Source organism: Dipodomys spectabilis, unplaced genomic scaffold, assembly GCF_019054845.1.
Source record: "Dipodomys spectabilis isolate Male_0828 unplaced genomic scaffold, ASM1905484v1 ptg000169l, whole genome shotgun sequence".
NCBI lineage: Eukaryota > Metazoa > Chordata > Mammalia > Rodentia > Heteromyidae > Dipodomys > Dipodomys spectabilis.
The window spans coordinates 616,705-641,574 of record NW_024870846.1 but is presented as its reverse complement, the minus strand read 5'-3'; the positions used below and the strand labels follow the sequence as shown (position 1 = coordinate 641,574).

Sequence of the window (24,870 nt, the reverse complement as noted above, 5' to 3'; positions counted from 1 at the left end):
CTCTACTCACCCACTTTGCTGATAAGAAAGTGGTACACATCTGTTTAAAGTAGCTAGGAGAATGCAATAAACAAAAGAGCTCTAATTTTCAGGAATAAATGAAAGAAGCTTTAAAACATTAATGCAGTAACTTTCTTTTGAGATTCTGTTACGCTTGACCAGTTACATATGCAGGATAATAATGATTATAGTCAATAAGAATTTATTGAATAGCATTTATACCAAGCATTTTGTAACAGCATAATATGCCTGGACTCATTTGCTCATGAGTTCATATCAATCTTAGGGGGAGAAAAGGCTCACACTGAAAGAGGCCTGAAGAAAGCAGAAGAGTCACACTTGGCACATGGTTAGACTGTTTGTAGGCCGTTGAACTGGGATACCATGCAGACATTCAAGATCACGAGAGTAGCTTCTTAGCTATCCCTTCTTGGTGGACCAACCAACATCTCAGACTTCCATTTCAGGGGGTGGAGCTAGGGATGCAATTCCAGGATCCAGTGTTAACTTAGACTCTGCTCCGCTTCCCACCTACTCAAAGGCAGTCACCATTACTTGTGCCAAGCGACCATCTTGCATTCCCTCCTGCTCTCGCACTCACCCTGTCTCCTCTGCTCTGGACTTTCTGCTCCAGGGTCCTGACTTGAGTCATGGACCACTGAGTCTGGAATGCTGCACACGTTGGTTATCTGTAGTATCCTTCTGGTTACATACTTGTTCCCCAAAGTGCTTGGGCCGGGACTGTTAGGAATTGCTACACCTTGTGCTGCCATGAGAAAGCAGCTCCAATCCATTTCTTCATCTTTCCTTTTCATACAGAGCCATCCTATGTACACTCAAAATTGCATCTTTTTGCATGACTGAAATTATGTCCTTTGGCTCAATTATCCTGTCTATATTTTCTAGGTTCCCACAAGTTAGTCATGATACTCAGTTTCTAGAAATCAAGGTGCTTTGGTTTAGATCTGACATGTCTCCTGAAGGCCCATGCATGAAAGGCTTGGCCCTCAGTTTGATGCTTTCAGAGGGTGGTGGAAACCTTTAAGGGGTGGAGGTTCAAATCCTGGGCTTAGGCCCTTGGAGGGAATTATGGGTCATGGTCTCTTCCTGGCCATGAAGTATGCATCTTTTCTCTATTATGAACTTCTCAAGATGCCTTACCGTTGGCTCCAAAGCTGCAGAGCCTACCACCCATAGACTACAACCTTTAAATCTATGCACTAAAACAATCTACATTTTCAGTTGACTGAACTCAGGTATTTTGTTATAGGAAGGGAGAGCTGACTAACAAACAAGGGATAATAGGTCTTTACTACACACCCTAGGCCAATAACTGAAAACAAATAGTTGAGGGTAAACACATTTATTTATTAAATATTTGGAATTACATAGAAGATATAGATACATCTGTGTGACAAATAATGCTACAAATTCCCATAATATATGGACATTTATTATGGAAGATTATAAGAGATCACTTACTCATACTTCACTTATAAGCACAAATAAATACAGTTCTACCTTTGTGTTCTATTATTGGAGCTGTCCCTTAGCTTTGGTTCAGAATTGGCACTCTATCATTTGAGCCTTAGCTTCACTTTTGGATTTTTGCTAGTAACTTGGAGATCAGAGTCTCAGTGGACTTTCTTTTTTTTTTGGTCCGGTCGTGGGGCCTGAACTCTGGCCTGGGCGCTGTCCCTCAGCTCTTCAGCTCAAGGCTAGCGCTCTACCACCTGAGCCACAGTGTCACTTCCGGTTTTTTCTTTTTTGCTTATGTGGTGCTGAGGAATCGAACCCAGGGCCTTGAGCATGCAAGGCAAGCGCTCTATCACTGAGCCACCTTCCCAGCCCTCTCAGTGGACTTTCTTGTTCAGGCTGACTTCAAACTGCTCTCAGCCTCCTGAGTAGCTAGTTACAGGCATGAGCCACTGGTCCCTAGCAGCACAAGCAAATATATTTACTTAGATGGAAACTTAACAAACCACTTGCTTCTGTAATTTTTTCAGTCACATTAAATAGTGAACAATAAGTAAAAAAACAAACCACTGCTATATAAAATAATAAATAACACAATTAATGTTCATGCTATAAAATAAAGTTCTGCAAGGAAGAACTAAATGAATATCATCCTGTTTGAGCAGACCAAAAGACTAATAGAGCTATTGTGTTAAGACTGAAAGCTATGTAGTTATTGCTGAATTTGTAGTTAGCATAGAGAAGTTGTCCAAAAGAACAGAAATACGTTGAAAGTATTTCTAAACACTTGGCTCTTGAGATAGCAATTCTGAGACTACAAAACCTTGTGCAGAAACGGGCTTTCAGTTTTAGGGTGAGGAGAATTTGCCCCAAAATAGAATGCTCTTCGTTGTGGTTTCACAGATAAGGAAGAGAAAGGGATGGTCTGCCACAAACTGTGGGCCTCCATGCCCAGTTCTCCCAGTCATAATAGCCCCAGTGCCTCCCGCTGCTACAGTGCCCTCCTCATTCACATCCACAGAGGCTTGATGGAACACGTCTGAAAGAAAGAGAGTGTTCTCCTCCGACATCCCTGAGAAATTGGCCTGGCCTTTGCTGAAGGCATCCTCCATGCCCATGCTTCTCAAAATGGATTTGAGTTCATAACGCTCTTCTAATTTGAACTGAGGTAGGTAGACTTCCACATCACCTTCAGCCATTGTGTCTCGGTTGATCCACTTGCTGAGTTTGTCATAATTTATCTCATTTTCCAGCTGCAAATTAAAACAACAAAACAAAAGAGCCAATGAGTTTGAGAAAGGAAGGAAAACAATCCTAAATTTCATTTCATTTTGCATGATTAAAAAATTTAATAGATTGGTCATGTGTTTGCAAGAAAGTAGTATGTATGACAAATGTTTAAGATTAAGGAGCAACATTTTGTGGTACATCATTTGTTATTAACTGCTCCAAATAGCTCTGTGAGAAATTGTCAATCATTTCCTACGGCATTAGATATTCATCTCATGAAAAGTCAATGGAATTCTAGAAGATTAAAACTATTGGATTTGTGAACTGGGAAGGTGGCTCAGTGGTAGAGTGCTTGCTTTGCATGCATGAGGCCCTGGGGTCAGTTCCTCATCACCACAGAAGCAGAAAAAGCAGGAAGTGGTGCTGTGACTCAAGTGGTAGAGCGGTAGCCTTGAGCTGAAGAGCTGAGGGATAGCACCCAGGCCCAGAGTTCAGGCCCCATGACTGACGAAAACAAAATAAAACAACACAACAACAAAAAAAAACTATTGGGTTTGTACTGCCTTACCAACTCTAGACCAGTGGACGCATCTGCAATTTCGTCTGGAAGCAACAAGAACATGCTGACATCTCCAGTGTATGGGAGTTCCAGAACCTGAGTCTTGAGGTCCTCTATGTATCCAATGTTGAGCTTCTCCCGCAGGTGCATCATCTGCACAGGCACACTCTGAGTCTAAAAGTGTAGAAAGGCAAATATGAAAATTAATTCCAAGATGTCAAGCGATTTACAAGAGAATGCATTGACTTTCAATCTTGAAAAACATGTGTCCTCTAGAGTCAACGGATCACTCAAAATATTTGCATTTCCTTAGTGTGAGCATGCTAAATTTGTTTAAATTTTATATTCATTGTCTAATAAGTTGTATCATCATGTTATAACTACCACTAAAGTATTTGCTCAATACCTGCTACCGAAATTATGGTATCCTAGCTTTTCAGAGTGAATATGATATACAAAGGAGATGAGTAAGATTATAGCTGAGAAGTAGTAGAGCCTATATTGAATCTAGACATATGTAATGATAAAAATCCATAGTCTTCACCTCTACTCATATCCTCTCTTAGGCCATTACTGAGAAATAGTCAATAGCTTGAAAGAGTCAATACCCAACATGCATAAGTTACAACTAGCAAGTCATATAAGAGAATCTGAGGGATGTCTCTTACTTTTCTGCCTTGTCTAAGGCCATAGATATCTATTAGAAAAATGATTTTTTATTTTCTCATACCGAGCTCACACGAAAAGGATAAAGCCCAGGTAGTTTCTTCTCAAATGGTGTTTTCCACTTTCCTTTGAAGTAGATAGCGTTCACCAGAACCATTTTGGTCTCTTCATCTACAGAACCCTTAGGTAACAGGTCTGGGATTTTGCCTAAAGAAAACACATGTATGTTTAGGCTTTGTAATCAAGAAGGTTCTGCTTTCTTGGTTCAAGCAGGCATCAAACTCAATATCTACATTTGCCAGATTGCAGAGACTAGTCTTTCAGTTCTATTTGGATTGGTACAAAACACCTGTAAAATTAGAATAGGTTCCTCAGAAGGCTTGTCAAATTCTAGAGAAAATGAAAACAAATTGCATTTAAATAATAAAATCACTGTCACACTTGAAAAAGAGTTTTCACTTCCATGTATATTATATATTGTTTGCTCAGTTTTTCAGTTGCCTGAATAATACTGAGTTCAGAAGGAAGTGAAAGTGTTTATTAGCAGGCATGACAAAGGCATTTTCTGCATGTTACTTGGTCTTTCTATGGTCTGGTCTACACAGCTTACAGATCTGAAGAAATGAATAATGGATTTTCAAAACATTTATAAGTTATCATCAATGTAGACTAGGAAGAGTACAGGCACAATGGATGAGAAAGGAAAAACTAGCCTGGATTGTTTTTAGAGTACAAGAAGAGACCTTCAAAACCAGTGGTGAAACAATCTGCAAAAACCAGGACAACACAGGAAAGGGAGTGAAGGACTTGGGTGTGGTTCTCAGAAACAATGACTGTGAGGGTCTGCATTTCTGAAAAATGGTTTAAGAAAAAGTTTACTTTTAGTGAGCCTCCGATCTTTAATATCGTAACCTCTAAGATGTATTTTATGTATCCTCAGAACTTCTGAACTAGAATGCAGAATCTCTGATAGTAGCATTTGCCATTTTTACTTCTGCTATGGGCACAATGCCCACTGCTGACTGAAGACAAAGCAGAGTGATTTCTATTATAAATCCATCTCAGAGTTCAGAAAAATCCTACTGTGAAGAATTGCACTCAATTTACCAAAGTTCAACCACAGTTTGGTGGAAATAAATGGCTAATATCAGTAGTAATGATGATGGTAATTAATATCTGCCACATACCATGTGTTATTTGTTGACTAAATGAATGAACTCAATAGTAATGAGTAAATAATATATCTAATTTGAGTTCATGTAAAAAAAAAGATAAAGGGAAACAGATGCCTATGAAAGATTAAAAAAGAATTTGGCAGCAGCATAGCCTTGAATGGTAAAAGAAAAGAAAGAGTTTAAGTAATTCCATTATCTTTCCCTCCTCCATCGCCAGTATTCTTATAGCTTACATCAATTATGCAACTCAAGGTCAAGCCTCTTTTCTCTTTGGTTTTATTTCCATACTGCTACTTCCTGTATTTAATGGCTTCTACCTCTTTTTGTGTTTTGTACTATAATAATATCTAAGAATAGGAATAGTTAAGCGCTGAATGTCAATCTTCTATCAGTGGGCCTCATGTATTTTTCTTCAAAGGTTAAGGAGAATGTGAAAACCAGTGGGGGATGGGTGAGATTGTTAAAAGGGTTGCTGCTGATCAAGATGCATTGCATTCATAAATTGCTTTGTTAAATGGAATCTCCTCTGTACAACTACTCAAAGATCGTTCTTTAAAAGGCACACTGTACTCACAGTCTGGCTTGTGGAACTGAAATCCTTTATGCAACTACTTAAAAAAATAAAATAATTTTTTAAATACTTAAAAAATTGTCCTGTTAAATGAGTGTAAGGATCTCTCAACCAGATAACTCTTTTAAAGGGATGAGAACTGATTTCAAGGACTGTTAAAGATGCATCATGGTTCTCTAAGTAAAATGAAATCATCCCTTGATTTTACCTTTGGTTTGAGTCTTGACCCAGGAATTAATCTTTTGTCTTGCTTCTTCTGCACATTCTTGGAAGTCTACCGCCTGGGGTTCAGTGGAGTAATATTTCTTACAGAGTTCCACGTATTCCTTTAAAGTAAGAAAAGGTCAAATGTTACCTAGAACATATACGGAACAGGACAGTGGGGATGGTAGATTACAGGCTTCCAGTCCTGGCTAAGTGGCAGGAGGTAGAGGTTGGACAGAAGTTGTCTGTGTGGGGGCTGGGGGAGGAAGTATGGCAGATGATCAGTTCTCCGTTATCTCCATTCCCACCATGTTTGCCCCAACTCCCACTGCCCATTCTTGCGTTGTCTGCATTCTAGATGCTGAGTGACAATGCAAAGACATTTTCTATGGAGAAGGGTGGCTGTGGAAGCGTGACTTATTACTCTGTATATGGGATATCTGTGACAGGTAGGGGAGAAATGGACAGCGGGACAGTGGCCATAGGAGGCTAGCCTCAGGGAGCCTGAGTCGAAGTTTGACTCTGCTTGCATGAATTTGTGTTTGGCAGGTGATCTGGCCATCCCTTCCCCTCCCCCTTTCCACAGAGAGGCTTCCCTTACTTCTTTGAATCTCGAAGACTTTTCTCCAAACAGCTTATTAGCACTTTCCAAAACATAATCGCCGCTGCATGTGTTGATGGCGGAGCTGAGCGCTTGGAAGGAGGAATGCACTTTGTCTCTTGCTTGTGCCTGAATCCGGAAAAAAGAATTTCCTTTCTATAACAAAAGACTGCCAAACAAGATATTCCTTGAGCAACAAGAACTTGCCCCTAACACGACTGTAAGATGGCCTTACCCATCTCTATACATATGTAACTAGTTGTGACAGATGTGCTAAACTGATGATGGAAATCACTTCATGATGTACAGATATCTTCAATCACGTGGTACACATCAAAAATAGAGTTTCATTTGTCAGTGATGAAATTCTCATTAAGCTAGGAGAAATATTACCTAACCACATTCATAGGCTTCCAGAACAGCCTATGTTCCAAAGTAGGCAATATAGTGGAAAAGCCAGGCTTTAGTGAATGGGAACTCCAAGACTCAGCCAGGCAACGGTAAGCACTGTGAGAGATGGGCTCAGTCTGGTGCCCTGGGCTGAAGTAGAGGACAGAGTCCTCCAGGCTCAGAGGATACGTGGCAGACGCACCCACTTCCACTGTCGCATGATTCACTGGGTGATGTGTGGGTGGGGAATTACTGTGTCCAGGAAGGAAATTAAGGGCCACATCTCATAATCTAATCATGGGCTATGATTAACTTGTGTGGAAGTGAGTTAGGAATAGAAGCATGTCTGGATTTAACCAGCTGATGTGTGGCTGATAGTTAAGGGAATATATGCTTGGGATAGATGATGACTGACTGACTGATGATTGATTGATTGATTGATTTGAGGCCCTATGACTTCTGATACAGTCATGAGGTCTGACCTTCAACATTCTTCAATTCCTCACCATCCTCTCTCTAGATGGTTTCATTCATACATACGAATTCTAATATTCTCTGCTATAGCACAGAATCGTTTAATAACACATTACATCTATTTCTGATGACAGAGAGACGTGATCGAATTTATGAAAAGATTCAGTTAAAAACTAAAGTCTGGACTCTGTCTGGCTCTGCTTTGCTATCCGCTGACCATATGATGTTTGCTTCATGGCTTCAATCTCAATTTTCTTTCCTTTTCTGTGGGGAAATTTTCCAATGGGAGAAATCGTGCTTCCTGGTCTAACACTCTGATTTTTTGAAGAAAAAAATAAAAAGAAGATTCCAGGAATAATATAAGAACAAATGAGCCCAGTACCTGTAAAATAGCATCTGGATAAGTTCCCTTCTGTATCTGTTGCATGAAGTCACAACCAGTGAAGTTTTCTGGCGTTCTGGGGGTGACATCATAGCCAGCCACTTTGTTAAACTGAAGCACCTATAATCAGAATCAGAGAATGGTGACCCCGAACCACTTTACTTAAAACTGGTAGCTAAGAGGTAGCTCTGGAGGGGCCTGGGTCTGGTCCCGTGCCTCATATGCATGGAAAATAAAACAAGTTACTCTTCCTATATGATATGGAATTGTCAACCAATCTAAACTTCCCTTATAGGAATCCACATGAGATATTCATTGTATTCTCTACAGATTTACACCATCTGCTTCTTTCTAATTCTTTTTATGTTATCTTCCATTGTACAAAGGAATTGCCACTGAACAAAGCAGTTTACGAATGCAGTGCATCTTGATCAAGGTCACCCCTTTCAACATTATCATATCTGTTTCTCTCTTTGTTTTCTTCCCTCCCTCCCTCCCTCCCTCCTTCCCTCCCTTCCTTCCTTCTTTCCTTCCTTCCACATACCTCCATCTATCCCCACAAGATAGTCCACTCTACTCCTAATTTTCTCAACAGCAAAGTGAGTTTATCAATCACAGCATTGACATCAGAGGATATTGTATTATGTGAATAAATCTGAGAAGTTTTTATTTAAAAGGCCCATGTCACTGATATTTACTGACTATTAATATAGCCAATGCTACTGGGTGTTTTAAGCATTAGTTCCAGCCTTAAAACTTTTAAGTTTTACATCTTCCTTCCCATTTTATACACAGCAAAACTGAGAATTAGAAAGGCTCAATGTCTCACACATTTAGGAAGCAGCAAAATCATGACAGATACTGACAGGTTTTTCTTCTAAGGCAAGAAACATCTGTTTCTTCTTGTTTTGTTAAGCACAGAGGTCATTTAATTCTAAAATCTGCTTATGCCACAGAGTTATAAGAATATTCAAAATCTTTGCATAACCTCAAGTTCTCTCAGTATTTTTCACAAATAGAAAAGCTACCTCTGTCCAGAGTGACCAATGAATTCAATTTTTTAAAGTCTTTATTTAAACAACCTAAAACACCCCCATTGAGCACTTGCCCTTAAATATATTGTCTCTGATTCTTTATATTTAAAAACTTTAAACCTTGATGTTTTCTAAGGTCATCAACACAGCTTACCACCGTAGTTTTTTTCAAGGGAGAAAATGTAAAGGGAAGGAGTGTTTCAAAACACTGCGAGTATCGGAGTTGAGCAAGGGGGTTGTTGTAAGCCTCAGTGTTTAAACGGCCACGAATACAGAAGGCGATCTGTCATTCCCTTGTCCTCCTGCAGTGAGACTGGCCAATGTTCTCCCTGTGAAATTTCCTACTTCAAAGGAGGCCCACCTGAAATGGGTCACAGTGTTCTGGACAAGGATGTATTTATACTCAGACACAATTCTCATGGGAAACCAGAAATCAGCCACAGGCATTTTGGTGTGACCAAAATCACTGTGCATTTCGTCTTAATGTTTTATGCTTGTGACTGCAAAGGAATCTTAATTATAGATGTCCCCACGAGAATGTTAAATGTGTTGAGTGCATCCCCTGAGTATACAGAATTGCACAACTGAAGCAGTTCAGCAGTCTGAGAAAGGATCCACTCAGCCAGGAGGACAGGCAGAGGCCTTGGCACAGATGTCTCAGACAATGCTTTTCCACACCCCTTCCACCTTGACCTTGAAGACTGGCCATACAGAATGCAAGGCCCCATTGTGTGGACATGACTGACCTGATGGTCTGGGTAGTGCCTTCCAGGGTGTTTCTGGGAGTGGACTGGCCACAGCCATCATATTTGTTTCTCTTAAAATTAGGAGGAATCCTAACAATGAACAAACCATAGTGCACAGTTGGATGGGAAGAACCTGAGCTAGGAGTTCCAGATCAAGGTGTTTAAATCACACTGCCAATGTTCACATCTGTCCATTGATTTTTTTTTTTTTTACAAAACCAAGTAGTGTAAAGTGTGAAAAACACTCAATGTAAAAAGTATGAACACTGGCCAGGCATGATCGCTCATGCCTATAATCTTAGTTCTTTGGGAGGATTCATTCAAGGTCAGATTGGGGAAAATGCCCATGAGACCTATCTCAACTAATAAAAACTGGCATGGTGGTACACATCTATCATCCCAGCTATCCAGGAAGCCTAAATAGGAGGATTATAGTCTAAGCCAGCCAGGGGAAAACAACAGACCACATTTGAATAAATAATAAAGCAAAAAAGTTCAGGCACAACTCAAGAGCCTCTCTAGCAAGTAAAAGGCTAAGAGCTCAAGCCACAGTCTCATCCTTACCCCCACAAATAAAAGTATGAACATGATATTATTATCATCTATTCAGTAGTGGGAGTTTTTTGTTTTTAGTTTCTTACTGTGTGTCCTGGGCTGACCTCAAAGTCTCCGTCTTCCTGCCTCAGCCTTCTAAGTGTGATACTTTTTTTTAAAAGTGTCATGATTCTCACATTAGTAGAATAATCAGCTCAGACAGGGCTTCTACTCTCTACCACTGAGATGTTCATTGGTTTATAGATTTAAGTCTCAGGAACTGATGTTGTGAGGGCTGGTGCATCATCAGCACTGTGTGATAGCTAGTTCCTTAGAGTCAGGATTACCTGAGCACTAGACAAGAGCAATTCCCTAACAGGAATCCCTCCGTCCTACCAGGCTTTAACGATGAGAGCTTACCTGTGCCATCTGTTCCTCAGTGTTTCCCTTGGAACCCAGGTAGACCATGGCCATGGTGGATGAAATGCTCCATGGGGAGAAGAAGAGATTCTGGGTGGGGCTTGTCTTCAGCAGATGCTTGAAGAAATTGAGGGCGAAGATGGTGTTCGCTACGTAAAGATCTTCCATGGTCTCAATCTAGAAGGAACAAAGAGGAAGGGAAAACAGCTGTAAAAGATGGGATCGAGTTTTGGGTGGGATCCATAGAATGATAGAGGCTGTCCCCTGTGGAGACTCGGGGGTCCTTCCCTGTTCTTCCTCCACAGGAGACAAAGAGTTTCGAGATCATTACCACGCCACCACCATGCTCATGCTGGGCGCAGGACGCACCTGACACCATCTTGGAATTCCCAAGGCCATGTGTCTCTATTGCTCACCCAGGCCCTCTAAATTTCATAGCCAGTCGGAGGCAGAGTGAACAGTCATATGATGGGTAGGGACACCTTCTGGTGCTTCATGCAAGAACATGGACAATACCAACAATAGACAACGGTTATTGACTTCCTACGATCTAACAAGAATGTTTCCACACACTTTTCTTGTACTATTTCATCCTCGCTGAAAGGCTGACAAGGAAGTGTTGCTGTTTACAAAGTGTTTACAAAGGAACAAACTGAGTGGCCACCATCAATCAACTGCAAAGCGCAGGAGTGGGAGCTGGAATCACGTAAGCTACCTCTAACCCCAACTGTCACATCTTTGCTACACCCATGGGCACACACATACTCTCTCCTTCCCTCTTTCCTGCTCCTCTCTCCTTCTCTCCCTCTATCTCTTCCTTTCTGACTCCCTTCCTCTCTCCCATTCTCACACACGTTCAAATGTACATCAAATACACCTATGTTCTTCTTGGCTTCTATGGAGATAATCAATCTGCTTTCTAGTAGTGGTTAGACTTGTGTTTAAGGGTCAGCTCTTTACCAAGCTATGTGCGCACACACCCTACTTACCACAGTCTTGCTACAAAAGAACTTCTTACACAGGGAGTTATTTCTTGGGGCCCCATTTTTGTCACCCCCACTCACCAGTGGAAAGTCAGCATCAGGAAGGAGTGCAGGGACAGGAACGGGTAGATGAAAAAGGACACACATGCACTCAACTTACCACCTGTGACCTAGGACTGTGTAACTAGACGCTTGGACAAACCCAAGTGAGCATATGGATGTGCATGTGTGTGTGTGTGTGTGAGAGAGAGAGAGAGAGAGAAAGAGACAGAGAAAGAGAGAGCGCACACATGTGACTGGCAAATTATCCTATTTTTAATTGTATGTATTTCTTTTATCATCACAGTTTAAAACATACCTTATAATTACCAACACGCCTAAATAGACCAACCAACCCTGATAGGCATCATCTGTTTAGAGAGATCAACAGCAGCAGTGGCTTCTAAGAGCAGCCCGGGAGCGCCGGGAGCCCCGTGGGAGGAGGCATGCCGGCAGCCATCAGCTTCACCGTCTCCAGCTTTGGTCCTACCTGGCTGCGGGGATGGGGGGGGGCAGCTCCCCAACAAGGAGCAGCCATCACGTGTCACTCATCCAGGAGCACCCCTCAGGAAGCCTGGATTGATTAATAAGCTCTGCATTGTTCATGAAAGTGATCAGAATTTGCACGGAAATTTGTCATTTGAAATAGGATCCAAATTTTATTGTATCGAGACAAAAGTAGTAACTCTGTCCCTGACATTCTAGCCCTTTCCCCTTGTCTGTTCATTTTCATCTTGGTGGCAGCCACAGGAGGGTAAGTATCTGTCTGATAGGTTACATCCAAAAGTTCCTAGAAGTTAAGGAACCCGTATAAAGTCGCACTGCTCATATACAATTGGACAGGGATTCATAGCCAGGTCTGTGACAGGAAACCCTCTGTCTCTCCCCTGTGTCACTTTTCATGCATAACTTCACTATGATGTGCAAGACTCTTGATGCAAGTGATAGCTTGAGAAACGCTGGAAAGAGGAAATAAAATGAGGAAATGGTGGCTCCACTGCTCCTAGAAAGTTTACTAAATTAAAACAAAACACGTTTCCTCTTGTTTCATCACAGAAGCTAGATTAATGTGGACGGTTCCAAAAAATTGTTTTTTCCCCCTACTGACTTCATAATTAATCAGGATTATTCAATAAACTTTCTAAATAAATTATCTCAGCACTTGCTGGAGACAGACTGATTAAAAATATGCACAAAATATTTTTATTTCCATCTGAAAATCAAACAAGATAGCAGAGCTAGAAAAGGAAACTTCAACTCCTTTTCTAGATCTTTTATCACAAGTCACATAGTCCATCCATGACTTTGGCTTTAAACAAGATTTACATGTCCAGACAAAATCTGAAAAAGGACTCTTAATACTTAGAATTTAAGGATGTTTGATGAAGAACAAAAAGTTCATAAAATCAGAGGAACATTGTCCCCAAAACATTTCCTTCTTTAAAAAAATCTATGGCTGGAAAGACAGCTGCCTAGTAGAGACCTTGCCTACCCTGTGTAAGGGCCTGAGTTCAGATCTGTAGCATTGTACTAAAAAAAGGTAATAAAACCTATTCTACCTTTTAAATGAAGCGCAATTAATGGCATTTCACATAAATGATATTTAAGGTCTATAATGTCGTTGCCTAATGACTTCGGGCTACTTTTTTGTTTAATTTGTATAATTACTTGCCTCAATAAAGTTTAGGAATTCCTGTTACACTACGGACAGAGATGTAGCTTGTACAGATACTGCCTTTCAGAACCCAGGCCAGATTCCAGGTTTCTGATCTCAACTCTAGTGCTTTTCCTGCCAGCTTTTCAAATCGTGTCTAGAAATTTGTAGCATTCAAAATGAAGGATATAATATATATATATATATGCAATATATAATATAGTGTATAATATATATGTATGTAGATGATTCCCTGACACTCAGACAAGCCTTGTATTTGCATGTCTTCAGAGACAATACAAATCTGAAGTCATGGAGTGACATCAGGAACTCAGCCTTCGGAAGCAGGCTCATTGTTGAGTTTCCTAATAGTATAATAAGCCACACAGCTCCATTTACTTCCGAATAGTATGTCTCCATTATTATTTAGTGTTATCATTGGGATGAGTGAATGGAAATCATATACAGGACAGGGCTGGGCTCCAGATGGCTCTGTTGTTTCCTGCAAGGCAAATTGGCAAATGCACCACTGAAACTTGGCAGAGGTAATGAATTTGGGAGGTGCCAACAGGTACATTCCATACACCCTCTCCTCATTGGCCAGGGATGTTAGCTTGGAATTCTTTCTAGCATTCAGAACAAGGTTTTGAGGGACTATTGTAATGTAATTGTGTTGAAACTGACCACAAAAATCAGTAAAAACTAAGATCAAACAATAATTACAAGGACCACTCCCACCAGTTATGACATTTCCCTCCCCAAATAGTTGATTTTCATAATAAATTGCTACCTGCTTCTGAGGTAGTAAAATAAGTATTTAGTTGACCTGTCAATAAGTTAACTGATTTTTCTGTGTCAAGAAATTGGACCATTCTTGAATTAGATTCAGTAAATATATTCTCATATTGGATTGACTTAGCTCAAATGGTTACTAAAGTCTCATATCTCATGACTCTTAGTTTTAGATAAAAACAAAATCCTCTTTCTCTTTGACTTACACATAAAATTGGTTAAGGGAAAACACTTTATGTAATAATTTCTGTAAAATTCAGTGTCCAAAACAATCACTGCTCTACAGTATACTTGCTCAAATATATTCAATTACAGTAACATCACGACTTGAATGAATATACCCCTTTGGTATATTCATTCATACCCTTTGGTATATTCATATTGGCTCCTGATACTCAAAACTCAAATCTTATTTTACATTCACCTCAAATATAAAACTAAAATAGATCAAGTCAAACAATCAAAGAATGAAGCAGCACTATAATTTGCACTCACCCTCTACAAACATCCCACAGCTGGATTTTTAATACATTAATAATATCTGTAGGAAGGAAGACAAGAAAAGAAACCATGTAGCCCACAGAGCAGGCTATGAAAATTGCTGAAATACCTGAGTCTCTGAGCTGTGTCTGACAGGAAGTGCTCTTCGCAGAGTTGTCCCAGCCTCGACATCGTAATGACTGGGTTTATAAAGCTCTGCCCCTCCCACACAGCCTCCTTTTTTTTTTTCCTTCTTCTTACTTTGTATACTTTGGGTGATTCAACTTTTTACTCAGAAAGGCATCATTAGAGAAGAAACTCTTGTTTGTAAAAGGCACAGTTTAAGAAACTTGAGAGGATGACATCATTGAGAGGTTTAAGAATTTAGAAATATCTGAAAGGAGTCTATCAGAATTGGCTAAGAGTAATAGGAGGAGGGTCAATAGAGTCAAAGTATATTACATACCTGTATGAAAGCAACATCACTTCCCAATACATACACATGGTACAATTAATAAGAGTTAGTAAAAATAAAAGTATGGAAATGTAAACAAAAAGTGCTTCTCCTCACCACCACCCTTCAATACTTTTTCTTCTCCACTTGGGCTCAAAGATAATATTAAATTCTTCTAACATCGAACATCTACATTTTCCTTACTCTACAATATAGAGAGATAATGTGGTGCTTTTTCTTTTGAGGGTAAGCAGAACCAAGCAGCCTTTCAGACAACTTTTCTCTTTCCCTGAAATTCTCTATTCCGAACGATTCTGTTTTCTCAGGATATAATATCCTACATCAGTCTGCTTCCACCATCTCCTCCTCTCATGAGCCCCACCCAAAAGACTTTTCCTTGCCCTCGTTTGCACCATAGAGCACGTCCTACTTTAAATAGTGTAACCTGTAATTCAAGCTGAGTTATAATTCCGGGCAAATCACACATGGAGATTGTAAAGTAGGAATTATTTTTAAACCTATCTGAGAAAAATCATCACTTTTAGATACAGCAAATAAAAACAGAAATAAGACACTATTGATGCATCACTAAATATCATCATGAATCTTAAAAGGTTGATATTGTTAGAGCTCCTTGAAAAGCTTTCTATCAGCTTCTAATCTCTTGACTTTCGTGTCTAGGAGATTCAATGGACAGGAATGAGGAGAAAGGAGGGCCATGATTCCCAGCTCCCCTGTTACTGGAGAGGTGGGATGTCAATCGGAAGTGTCAGTAAAGCCAAAACGGGTTTTGTTTGTGTTTTAGAGACACAGTCCAACTATGTAGTTCAGGATAGCCTTGAACTGGAGGTCCTCCAGCCTGAGTCTCTAGAGTGCTGGGATTGCAGGTGTAAACTACCACACACAGCTTCACACACGAGCTTCTCAGCAGGGCTGTGAACCAGAGCAGCAGGCTTAACCTTACCTTGTCTTGCTGATTGTGTCTCTGGTTACAAGCAAATAGGGTGACTTAAACTCTGATTGAATTATTAAGGAATAGGGAGCTGGCATGTTCTTCAGAATCTGTCTGGCAGTCCCAAACCAAGTTTATTTTTTCAATCGCTGGAAATTTAACTCACATCAATAAAAAGAACTGAAAACAGACACCAATTCCTTAGATGATGGTTCCAGTACAGAAAAGGAAACCGTGTAGGCACACAGACTCTTTCCCCCATTTTGTAATACGTCATTCCTCAGTTCTCTCCAGTGCTCAGTGCGTGCTCTTGCTCTGTTGGCTCTCTCCTTTCTAATCACAGTCCCTGCCCAGCCCCCTCTGACGTGTCTATGCGACCACTCTGGAGGTTTGTGCGGCCATTCTTCAGCCACACATTGTGAGTGCAACAATTTCCTGTAGATAAGAAATAGATCTAGAACTTGAGGCAACTTTTACTCCAGTCATTCATCATACTGTTTTCTTCCACTCAAGTTATTCTTCTCATGGGAGATAGTAAGATGTTATTCTTCTGTCCACCGGTCCAAATCTGGGAGGTTTTATTTACATCTCAGCTTCCAGAGCCTTCCATAACCCTCAGTGAACCATAGGTGGAAAGGCAGCTCTTCACATGCAGGTGTAATTCATTCTTGCTGCTTTGTCACAGTTAGGCTCTTATCTGTAAGTATTTAATACACTCTGGCAAGAAGAATGCTAAGTAACATGTGGATTGTTGGGTTGTGCGCTTGTTGTTGTTGTTGTCTTGGTAAATTGAATACGAAGCTAAAAAGTTATAAAGAAGCCCCCTGGTGTGGCGAGTGAGCTTGTGGGTTCTGAAAGACTTGGGAGGGTCTGGTTTTGACCCACATTTTGTCCTTGATTGGCTGTCTAATCTTGCGTATACTTCTCTGCCTCTGTTAGATTTAATTGGATATTAATACTACATAGTTGGCATTGTTGATTGCTGAATAAAAACCATCTCCTTCTGAAACACATCCTTCTCGTGACTCCTGGATCCCAGCAGGGAAGGTGGATACATAATATCATATCTGGACCAGGAATTGTGGGAACATGTTGTGGAATGTTTGAGGAATAGCTCCCTTCCCACTCAGAAGGGAGCATGGAAGGAAGACCTCCACACCCCACACCGTCCTCTTCTACACCTTGTTGAGCCAAACAAGTTGTACAAACCCACAATACCAGAAGATTCTGCAGCTGTGTTCAAATCCATGGAGGATGACTCAAAATTTTGTAGATGCCAAATCAGAACCATGACATGGAGAGGCTCCCAGGCTGATGCCCGAAGCTTCTGACCTCCAGTTTTTGTTTGTTTGCCTTTGTCATTTGTATAGGAGATAAAAGTATAATAAGTCTGTACTGTGAAGCATTGTTAGGCACTTTGTATGCTCTGAAATTTACAGCAAAGAGAATTCTTAAATAACATGAGGTTTCATGACGAATGGATGAAATACTATCTATACCCAGCCTTTGTTCTGTCCTTCCTATGGTAAGTGTTGCACAGAGAGGCTGGCCCTCCGTGGTCATGTTTGTGAGTTGCCATCTTGCCTTGGTTACAACAATCTCACGTACATCAAAACAAGACTTCCACACAGCAAACCACTAGAGAAGAAATCCTCCACACAAGGCTCTTTACCATTACATCTAATTGCTCTAAAAGAACCTGAATGGTTCACAAAGAACCTGAAACCTCACATTGCTCATTCTGGAACATATCACTTCTATGCAAGCTGAGAACCTCAAACCAGAAAGTCGCCAATCCTTTCTTTCCTTTTGAAATAATCAAAAGTAAGGAAAGGATATAAAATTCTATATGCGGTAGGACTCCACCTGGGCAAATAAAATATGTACAGAAATACGACATGAGAGAAATATATCAGGAGGTAAATCTCTCTCTCTGGGTAGTGGCTCTAGCTATTTGTCGTTGGTTGTCATACTTTAATATGTTTCTACATGTTTCCAGAGAGAGAGGCATTTTTTCAAAATCAGAAATAGCTATCAATGCATCTATTTTCAGTGTGTTTACTCTTCCCTTCTTACACTACCAAGCCTGAAGTAGAAATATTCAAAAGAAGAAAACAACTTTTACGATTGAAGTGCTAATATTTTAATTTGGAAAGTTGTGTGCTCTGTACTCCACCTTGGAAATGCTTCTCTAATGGTAATTGAATGGAGGCATAGAGTGTCTCCCCACCCCTGCATGGCGATGGCCCTGAGGTCCGAGGTCATGCTGGTCTTCTCCAGTAGCTACTATAGCCCCGTGGTCCGTGGGAGGTGCTCATGAAGTGTAGGTTGCTGACTGACTTAATCCTGTCCAGCAATGCATTCATGTTCTCCCCACTCGGAACAGGCAGCCATAATTGACATTTCACCATGAGTTGCTGACACGTGGGAAAACACAATTAGGAAAATGCATCACCTTAGATGGGCAGAGGTGCCACTGAAACAATCCAAAACAAACTACCAGAAAGGCAGCACCTAAAATTCCCATGAAATAACCTTATCTTATTGAGGAGTTGCAATTAGACACACCGCTAATTTATCATTATAAAGATGATTTGTAGTCATTAGTCATAGGATTTAGATAGGATAGTTTAGAAATTTAAGCAGTTGTGAGTAGCAGTGTTGTGAACTTAGTGGTCATCTTAGGGAAACCACCCTCCATAAGCCTTTAAAAAAAATAATAGCAGATCAAATAATTTACTCCTAATAGCAATAAGACAGCATGTCAGTAGCTCTAAGGGAAACATGAGATATAGCTAACGCAGGGAGATTTTAGTGGGTGGTGGTTAGGTAGAGAGTTTCAGGGTGTGTGCAGAGAATAAGAAGGTTTTAAACAGTAATGAGCCTGTGCCACAGACAGAAAGGTCCCAAAATCCAGGGTAACAGGAAACAAACCTTGTGTATTTTAAGACATAGCCCTAGGCCAACCATGTGTATGAGAAAGTTTGCAAGAGAAAGGAGATTTGTTAGGGGAGTGTAACACCTTTGGCAAAAGAGTATTTATCTTGTTACTAAGTGATAAACCCAACACAGAAGCGTTGGCTAGTAAGCTGTGAGAACCGATCGCTTATTCTATGATTCAGCTTCTTGAGAAAGCCATTGAAGATCCTTAGGCCTGTCATGCCCAAACCATGCAAGGCGAGAACATGTGCAGAGCAGCCTGTGATGTGCTGTGACTCACTCACCACATCCACCAGGTGAAACTCAACGCACACAACAAAATAGGGCCTTATGGAGGATCTAATAATATAGGGGTTGGTTCATAGAGTCTTACCTACATCTGCCATCAAATCCCTATTATTCTTGTGAATTAGTATGGATCAATGGATAATTGGTATTAACTGAGTTTTACTTCTTTTGATTTGGTTGCATTGGGTCTCATGCTTGCCACCGATTGTCCTGGGCTATTCTCCTATTTAGGCCTCTTGCCATAGCTTGGATGACAGGCACAACTATCAAAACCAGATTTTTCTGATAGGATGGGGAATTGTGAACATGCTTCCCAGGATGACCAACTAGCACAATACTCTCCACCTCTGCTGCGTAAGTAGGTAGGGTTACAGGTGTGAGCCACCACACCTACCTCTAGTTTAGTTTCTGTTCTATTGAGCATGATGCTAGTCTGTCTGGCACACACACTATGCTTAGGAAAAGCAAGTATGCTTCATGAAACATAGTTGGTAGATAAATGCTCAACCAAATAATTATAGGCTGCATTCTAAATTGAATGTCAATTACTTATGTTTAGTCCTTTCAGTGTTTTCTTTTTTATGCCAAATATTTAAAAATTACTTAATATAAATATTTAACCAAATTATAATTGTTCATTAACCATATAATCAACCATAATTAGAAATGGTTCTTTGATATGCAAATTAATATTTTCAGTTGATTTAATTTTATGTTCCTAATAGGATGTTAAAGCTGTTTTTAATTTTTTTCTAAATAAAGAGAGAACCCATCCTTCCAGGGCTTTCTAGATCTTTTCTCCTTACAGTTGGATACAGGAGAAGATTGGTCAGCAGTTCCAAAATTCCAGTGACTTAAATGGAATCTGAGATGGTGGGGGAAAAAACGTACAATGACTTGCAAAGGTATCAGATTAGTCCTCTATACATTCACTAGGGGAAAACACCTAGATTTTTTCTGAAGCAAGGAAATATCAATGAAAAATTAACAAATTGTAGGACAGTCATACGTTTTACCACAGGGCTGGACAAGATAATTGACATCACTTTCCAGTTGTGACAGCCTTATTTAGGCTTCTGCACAAATGAGGAGGAGTCAGAAGAGATGACAGCTCAGTTCCTCCTGCAGATTAGTCATGAGGCCTTGGTGCATGGGCAGGAAGAGCAGAACACACATGGATGTACATGGTAGGAAGGGGAGGAGAAGAAAGGAAGAACAATGACTCTATAACTCTCTCCTGGCTTGACCTCTCCCTTCATCTTGGGGCTTTTAACTCCAACCTCTTCCTTTAGTGACCTGTCCTTGACAGGGCCACCATCATTCCAGTTTCAGTCATCTCACCCACTGATGATCACATCACGCCTCCATCATTTTCCCAGACCTGTTTCTTATCTACTCCTACCTAGCAGTCCCCAAACGGAATACCCTTTGTTCTTTAACCCACTGTCTTATTTACCATTTGTTAATTATGTCCCACCAATTTTACTTTCAAATATTTTTGAGCCCATGTATTCTATTTTCTTTTCCTCTCTAAAATTATTCCCTGGGCTCTACTCTTTATCTTTGACCTGATTTCTACATATCTACATCCTCTCCCTCAATCCATGAATTTGACCCCATAATTAAAATGTGATCTAGACATAATTGTTCTTAAAAACCTTCAATATGTACCCATTAAACACAGAAGAAAGTCTTAACTGGATTCATGAATACACCTCATCTATGAACTAAACATGGTTCCATCATATTCATTCAAAAAACGTTGATAAAATCTTCATAGATGTTATGATAAGTTGTGATTCATTTGGATATAATAAGATTAGTAAGATGGTGTGTTTCATTAGAATTAATAAGAAGCACTAGAATAATACTCTTGCCTCTATTAGCATTCTTAGACTATATCTAAGTTCTTTTTTTTTTTTTACCTATTCTATCTCCCTGCATAGTTTCTGACAGCAGAAGACATGAATTTTAATTTTTATACACATAGATGTATTACTATTTGGCCCATTGAACATTCTCATGTACTGTTTTTTAAACTAAGTTGAAACCTACTTTCTATCTTAAATTTAACCCTCCCCCGAAACTCAGAGACAGCTTCAGAGCAGACTCTCCCACATTCTCTTTGCTTCAAGGAGAGACAAATACTTTTAGGACAGGAGCAGTGATCAGTCAGGGTACATTCCAGGACTTGCTTGAGAGGCCAATCTGGGGAACAAGAATAGCTGCTTCTGGAGTTTTAAGTACACATGCTAGGTGGGCCTTCAACAGCAAAGGAACAGAAAAGGAGCCTGGCTGGATTCAATTGACTTCAATCAGCAACAGAAGAAAAAGTTTTTTTCTGCCCAGGGTTCAGGGAAGGGTCCCATTGGATCTGAAACCCTAATAGTTCTATGAAATGAGCCAATATTGAGCCCGAGAGACAGTGGTCAATGAAAGGCTGCAAGAATGAAAGCCATTTTATTTGCCTTAATTTCGTAAGTTTTCTTTCTTTCTTTTCTTTTTCCAATTAAACACTTGGCTATAAACAAGTAAACAAAGCTTTCAGTGGAGATACTTTTTGAATATCACATTTCAGATAATAGATTCCCTCCAATTGGCACAAGCATTAGCCTCAGAGAAAGAAATGAATTATGTGATTTATGGCATTAGGTTGGCATTAAAGTGAATGGGCTAATGAGATCATACAAAGATCAGAACATCTCAGATTTCCATCAGGCCAGAACTTGTAATGCCCTATTTCTTTTTCTTCTGCCACTTCGTTGTAGGCATTTAATCTAGCCCTTCAGAGCTAGTGTTTACCTGGAATCTGAGTCAAAACAATGAAACAAATTAGTATTCAACAGGTTTTGTTTGTGTCACCCTTCCAACATGATTTAAGTCCTATTTCTTGGTGATCTTAATATTCACACCCATATGCTATGGCTTCTGTGCTACTTTATTTTGTTATACCCAGACCAGGCATGGTGCTGGCCTGTTAAGTTGATTTTCCTATGCTTGTGAATTCTTTGTCTTCTATAGCTTGTTAATTCATCACAGCTGGCTACACTTTCATCTAGTTCCTCATCAAGCTATGCTAGGAACCTCAACTACAAAAAGAGACAGGAATCAACCAAATATTCAAGATAGACTTGACTTTCTCCTGTGTTTAAGCATGTGTATCTTTGTGACCATATGAGCTATACATGCTTAACTGTTCTTCCTCCACAACAAATTCCTGTTTCCATGGGTAGACATGTATAAAACCCATTTCTTAAAATATTTGGAAGACTTCGATATCAATGAAGGACCTTTAGTCATCACATTTTTGTTTAATGATGGATTATGACCTTTTCTCCTCCGTAACTCAGATGGAAATGGCACTGCATGATTTTCTAATATAGCTTCAAAAAAGTTGAAAATGAGATCTTCGTCTTCCTTATGGTATTGATATGGGAAGAGAAGTATAAAGCTTCCCAACCTTCAGATATGGCTCTTTAAAATACAATGATATGAATGGGTTCTAACAGCTCTGCATAAAATAATGAAGCACTATAGATTTGAAAGAGGCCTACACTATACACATATATATTTAAATTAAATTAAGTATTTAAATATATATTTAAAGCATTATTGGTATATGTGAAGTAACATACATAAAGTATAAGACAGATCATATAATCAATTACTATTATTACTTAGTATTGTGAAAGTACTGCTGGTAGATCTCTCCCCTGGGTACTGTAGTGAAATCTGGCATTAGCTGTGCAGTATTCTGCAGACCACCAACGTCTTTGAACTTCCCTTCCTTTACATAACGCTCTCATATCAGTTATATGGCCCCATATCATTTCAAAAACATTCCAGTGTGCATTGTCATATTTGCTCCTTCAACCAACTGTTTGAGTAAGTAAGGTAAATGCTCCTTTTACAGCTGAGAAAAACAGAGTCAATGGATTCAAGTCATTGGGAATGAATGGCGACAGATTAAATTAATCTCAAGTGGTTTCGATGAGCTCTCTTTTTCCCTGGCACAGCTTCTCATGCTCTTAAGTTTTGCACTGTGTGTTTCTGTTTCTGTGATTGCTTACGGAGTTTTCAGAAATATGACAGAAATAGTCATATCTTGACTACAACCCCGCCTCAGTGCCCGGCACTGGAACTAACCAGTGATAAATCTACAATACCCATGTCAAGTGTAACTTTCTCAGGCCCCACTGCCTCAAGCAAGGCATTTTCTAACGTCTTCTTCTACTGTGTAGCTCTAGGTTCTGAGCTGCTAGAAAGGAAGGGGAACTAGAAAAAAGATAAAGTTGTAAACCATGAAGCAGTAACATTGGATCAATCACTTCTGGGTGAGCTAGTGGATGTGTGGGGTTTGAGAGGGAGGACAGTGACTTTCTTTAAATAAAATCTGTGTTTAGACAAGACAAATCAAGAAATAGCCTTGTCTTGTGTCATTTTATCATAGTCCCAGAGGTCTAAGGTTGGTGTTCTGTCTGAGAACAACATGGTGTAGGTGTGAAAACAGCCAAGTTTCAGAATATCAAGATTGCTGCTCTTTTCCATTTTTTTCGTAGTTGAAAAGTGATTATTTCTAGGGCATTAAACTTTATATGCATTCAAGGATAATGTACTGTGCTGAGGACTTTTTTTATTGTGAAAATACTGTACAGAGGGGTTACAATTACATGGGCAAGGTAATGAGTACATTTCTTATCAAGCATTGTTGCCTCCTCCTTTGTTTCCCCTTCCCATCCCTTCCAAGCTCCCCCTCCCCACCCCCCTTCCCCCTTACCACGCCAAAATTGTAAAGTTTGTTTTTCAACATAGCGCCTTGTACATCTCATTGTTGCAATGGGTCCACCTGTATCCCTATTTAAACAATTTGTTTTTTCCTTTCCCCTCCACAAATTGTACCAACATCAAATACAGTGAAAGCAGGGGTCATACCATTGGAGAGGGACATATAAAACAACAAAGAAATCAGCTTATAAATATGTTAGAAACAATCTCAAGAAAGGAAAAAAAAACATCTGAATCCTTATCTTGGGATTCATTTCCCTAACATCAGCTTATCTGACCGTTTCTGCTTGTCGTGCTGAGGAATTTTTAAAGATAGTATCACATCCTCATTGGTTTACATTCTGAGTACTTTAAAGGCAAAAGCCAATTCCAAGTATTGCCTTATATTTTTTATGCTGGTCCTGGGGCTTAAATTCAGGACCTGGGCACTGTCTCTGAGTATTTTTGCTTAAGGCTGGTGCTCTACCACTTGAGCCATAGCTTCACTTCAAGCACTTTTGGTGGGTAACAGAAGATGAGTCTTACAGGCTTTCCTACCCCAAGCTGGCTTTGAATTTGCATCCTCAGATCACAGCCTCTTGAGTAGCTAGGATTACAGACGCGAGCCACATTTGCCGGGCAAGCATGACCATATTTTATGGGTTAATTGGATGGTTGTGTGGCTGGATTGGGATTTGATGGTCCTATTTAACATATCAGGTCTTATTCTTGGTGTTATTTTTCCAATTTTTGAAATTTCAATTAAGTCTATACATATTTGTGACTTTTCCTCTCATATTTCCCATTCCTCAAAGCCAAATATATTTAGAATGCCAAAGGTTTTTATCTTCATATCTCAAAAAACTGCTTACATTGCTTCCATGAACATTTCCAATATAATGTGCCAATATCTGTTGTTGACATTATGATGATTATGTGGCTGGAATTCATAGCTGGACCATATTCTATAATTGTAGCTTCTGTATCTTTTGTGTCCCTAGAATTATAAAATATCCCCGTTGTTTTATATACTTAGTGTTGTGGATACTAATCACCAATTCA

General features: G+C 39.8%; 1 protein-coding gene across 1 annotated transcript; it reads right to left on the bottom strand.

Annotated features, from left to right (window-relative positions):
• Nucleotides 1-2,324: 2,324 nt before the first annotated feature.
• On the bottom strand, nt 2,325-10,630 carry Serpinb2 (serpin family B member 2). The gene is made up of 7 exons (XM_042693533.1): nt 10,463-10,630; nt 7,729-7,848; nt 6,483-6,611; nt 5,886-6,003; nt 3,996-4,138; nt 3,275-3,439; nt 2,325-2,729 (listed from the first exon to the last, which is right to left on the bottom strand). Exons 1-7 carry the CDS (start codon nt 10,628-10,630, stop codon nt 2,325-2,327), a joined length of 1,248 nt encoding a protein of 415 aa, XP_042549467.1.
• Between the last annotated feature and the right edge of the window lie 14,240 nt (nt 10,631-24,870).

Coding starts and splice junctions, on each gene's coding strand:
- Serpinb2 (XM_042693533.1), bottom strand. CDS start 10,630: ATGGAAGATCTTTACGTAGCGAACACCATCTTCGCCCTCAATTTCTTC. Junction 7,849..10,462: donor CTGAGGAACAGATGGCACAG/GTAAGCTCTCAT, acceptor TTCTGATTATAG/GTGCTTCAGTTTAACAAAGT. Junction 3,440..3,995: donor ATCCTTTTCGTGTGAGCTCG/GTATGAGAAAAT, acceptor CTACACTTTTAG/ACTCAGAGTGTGCCTGTGCA.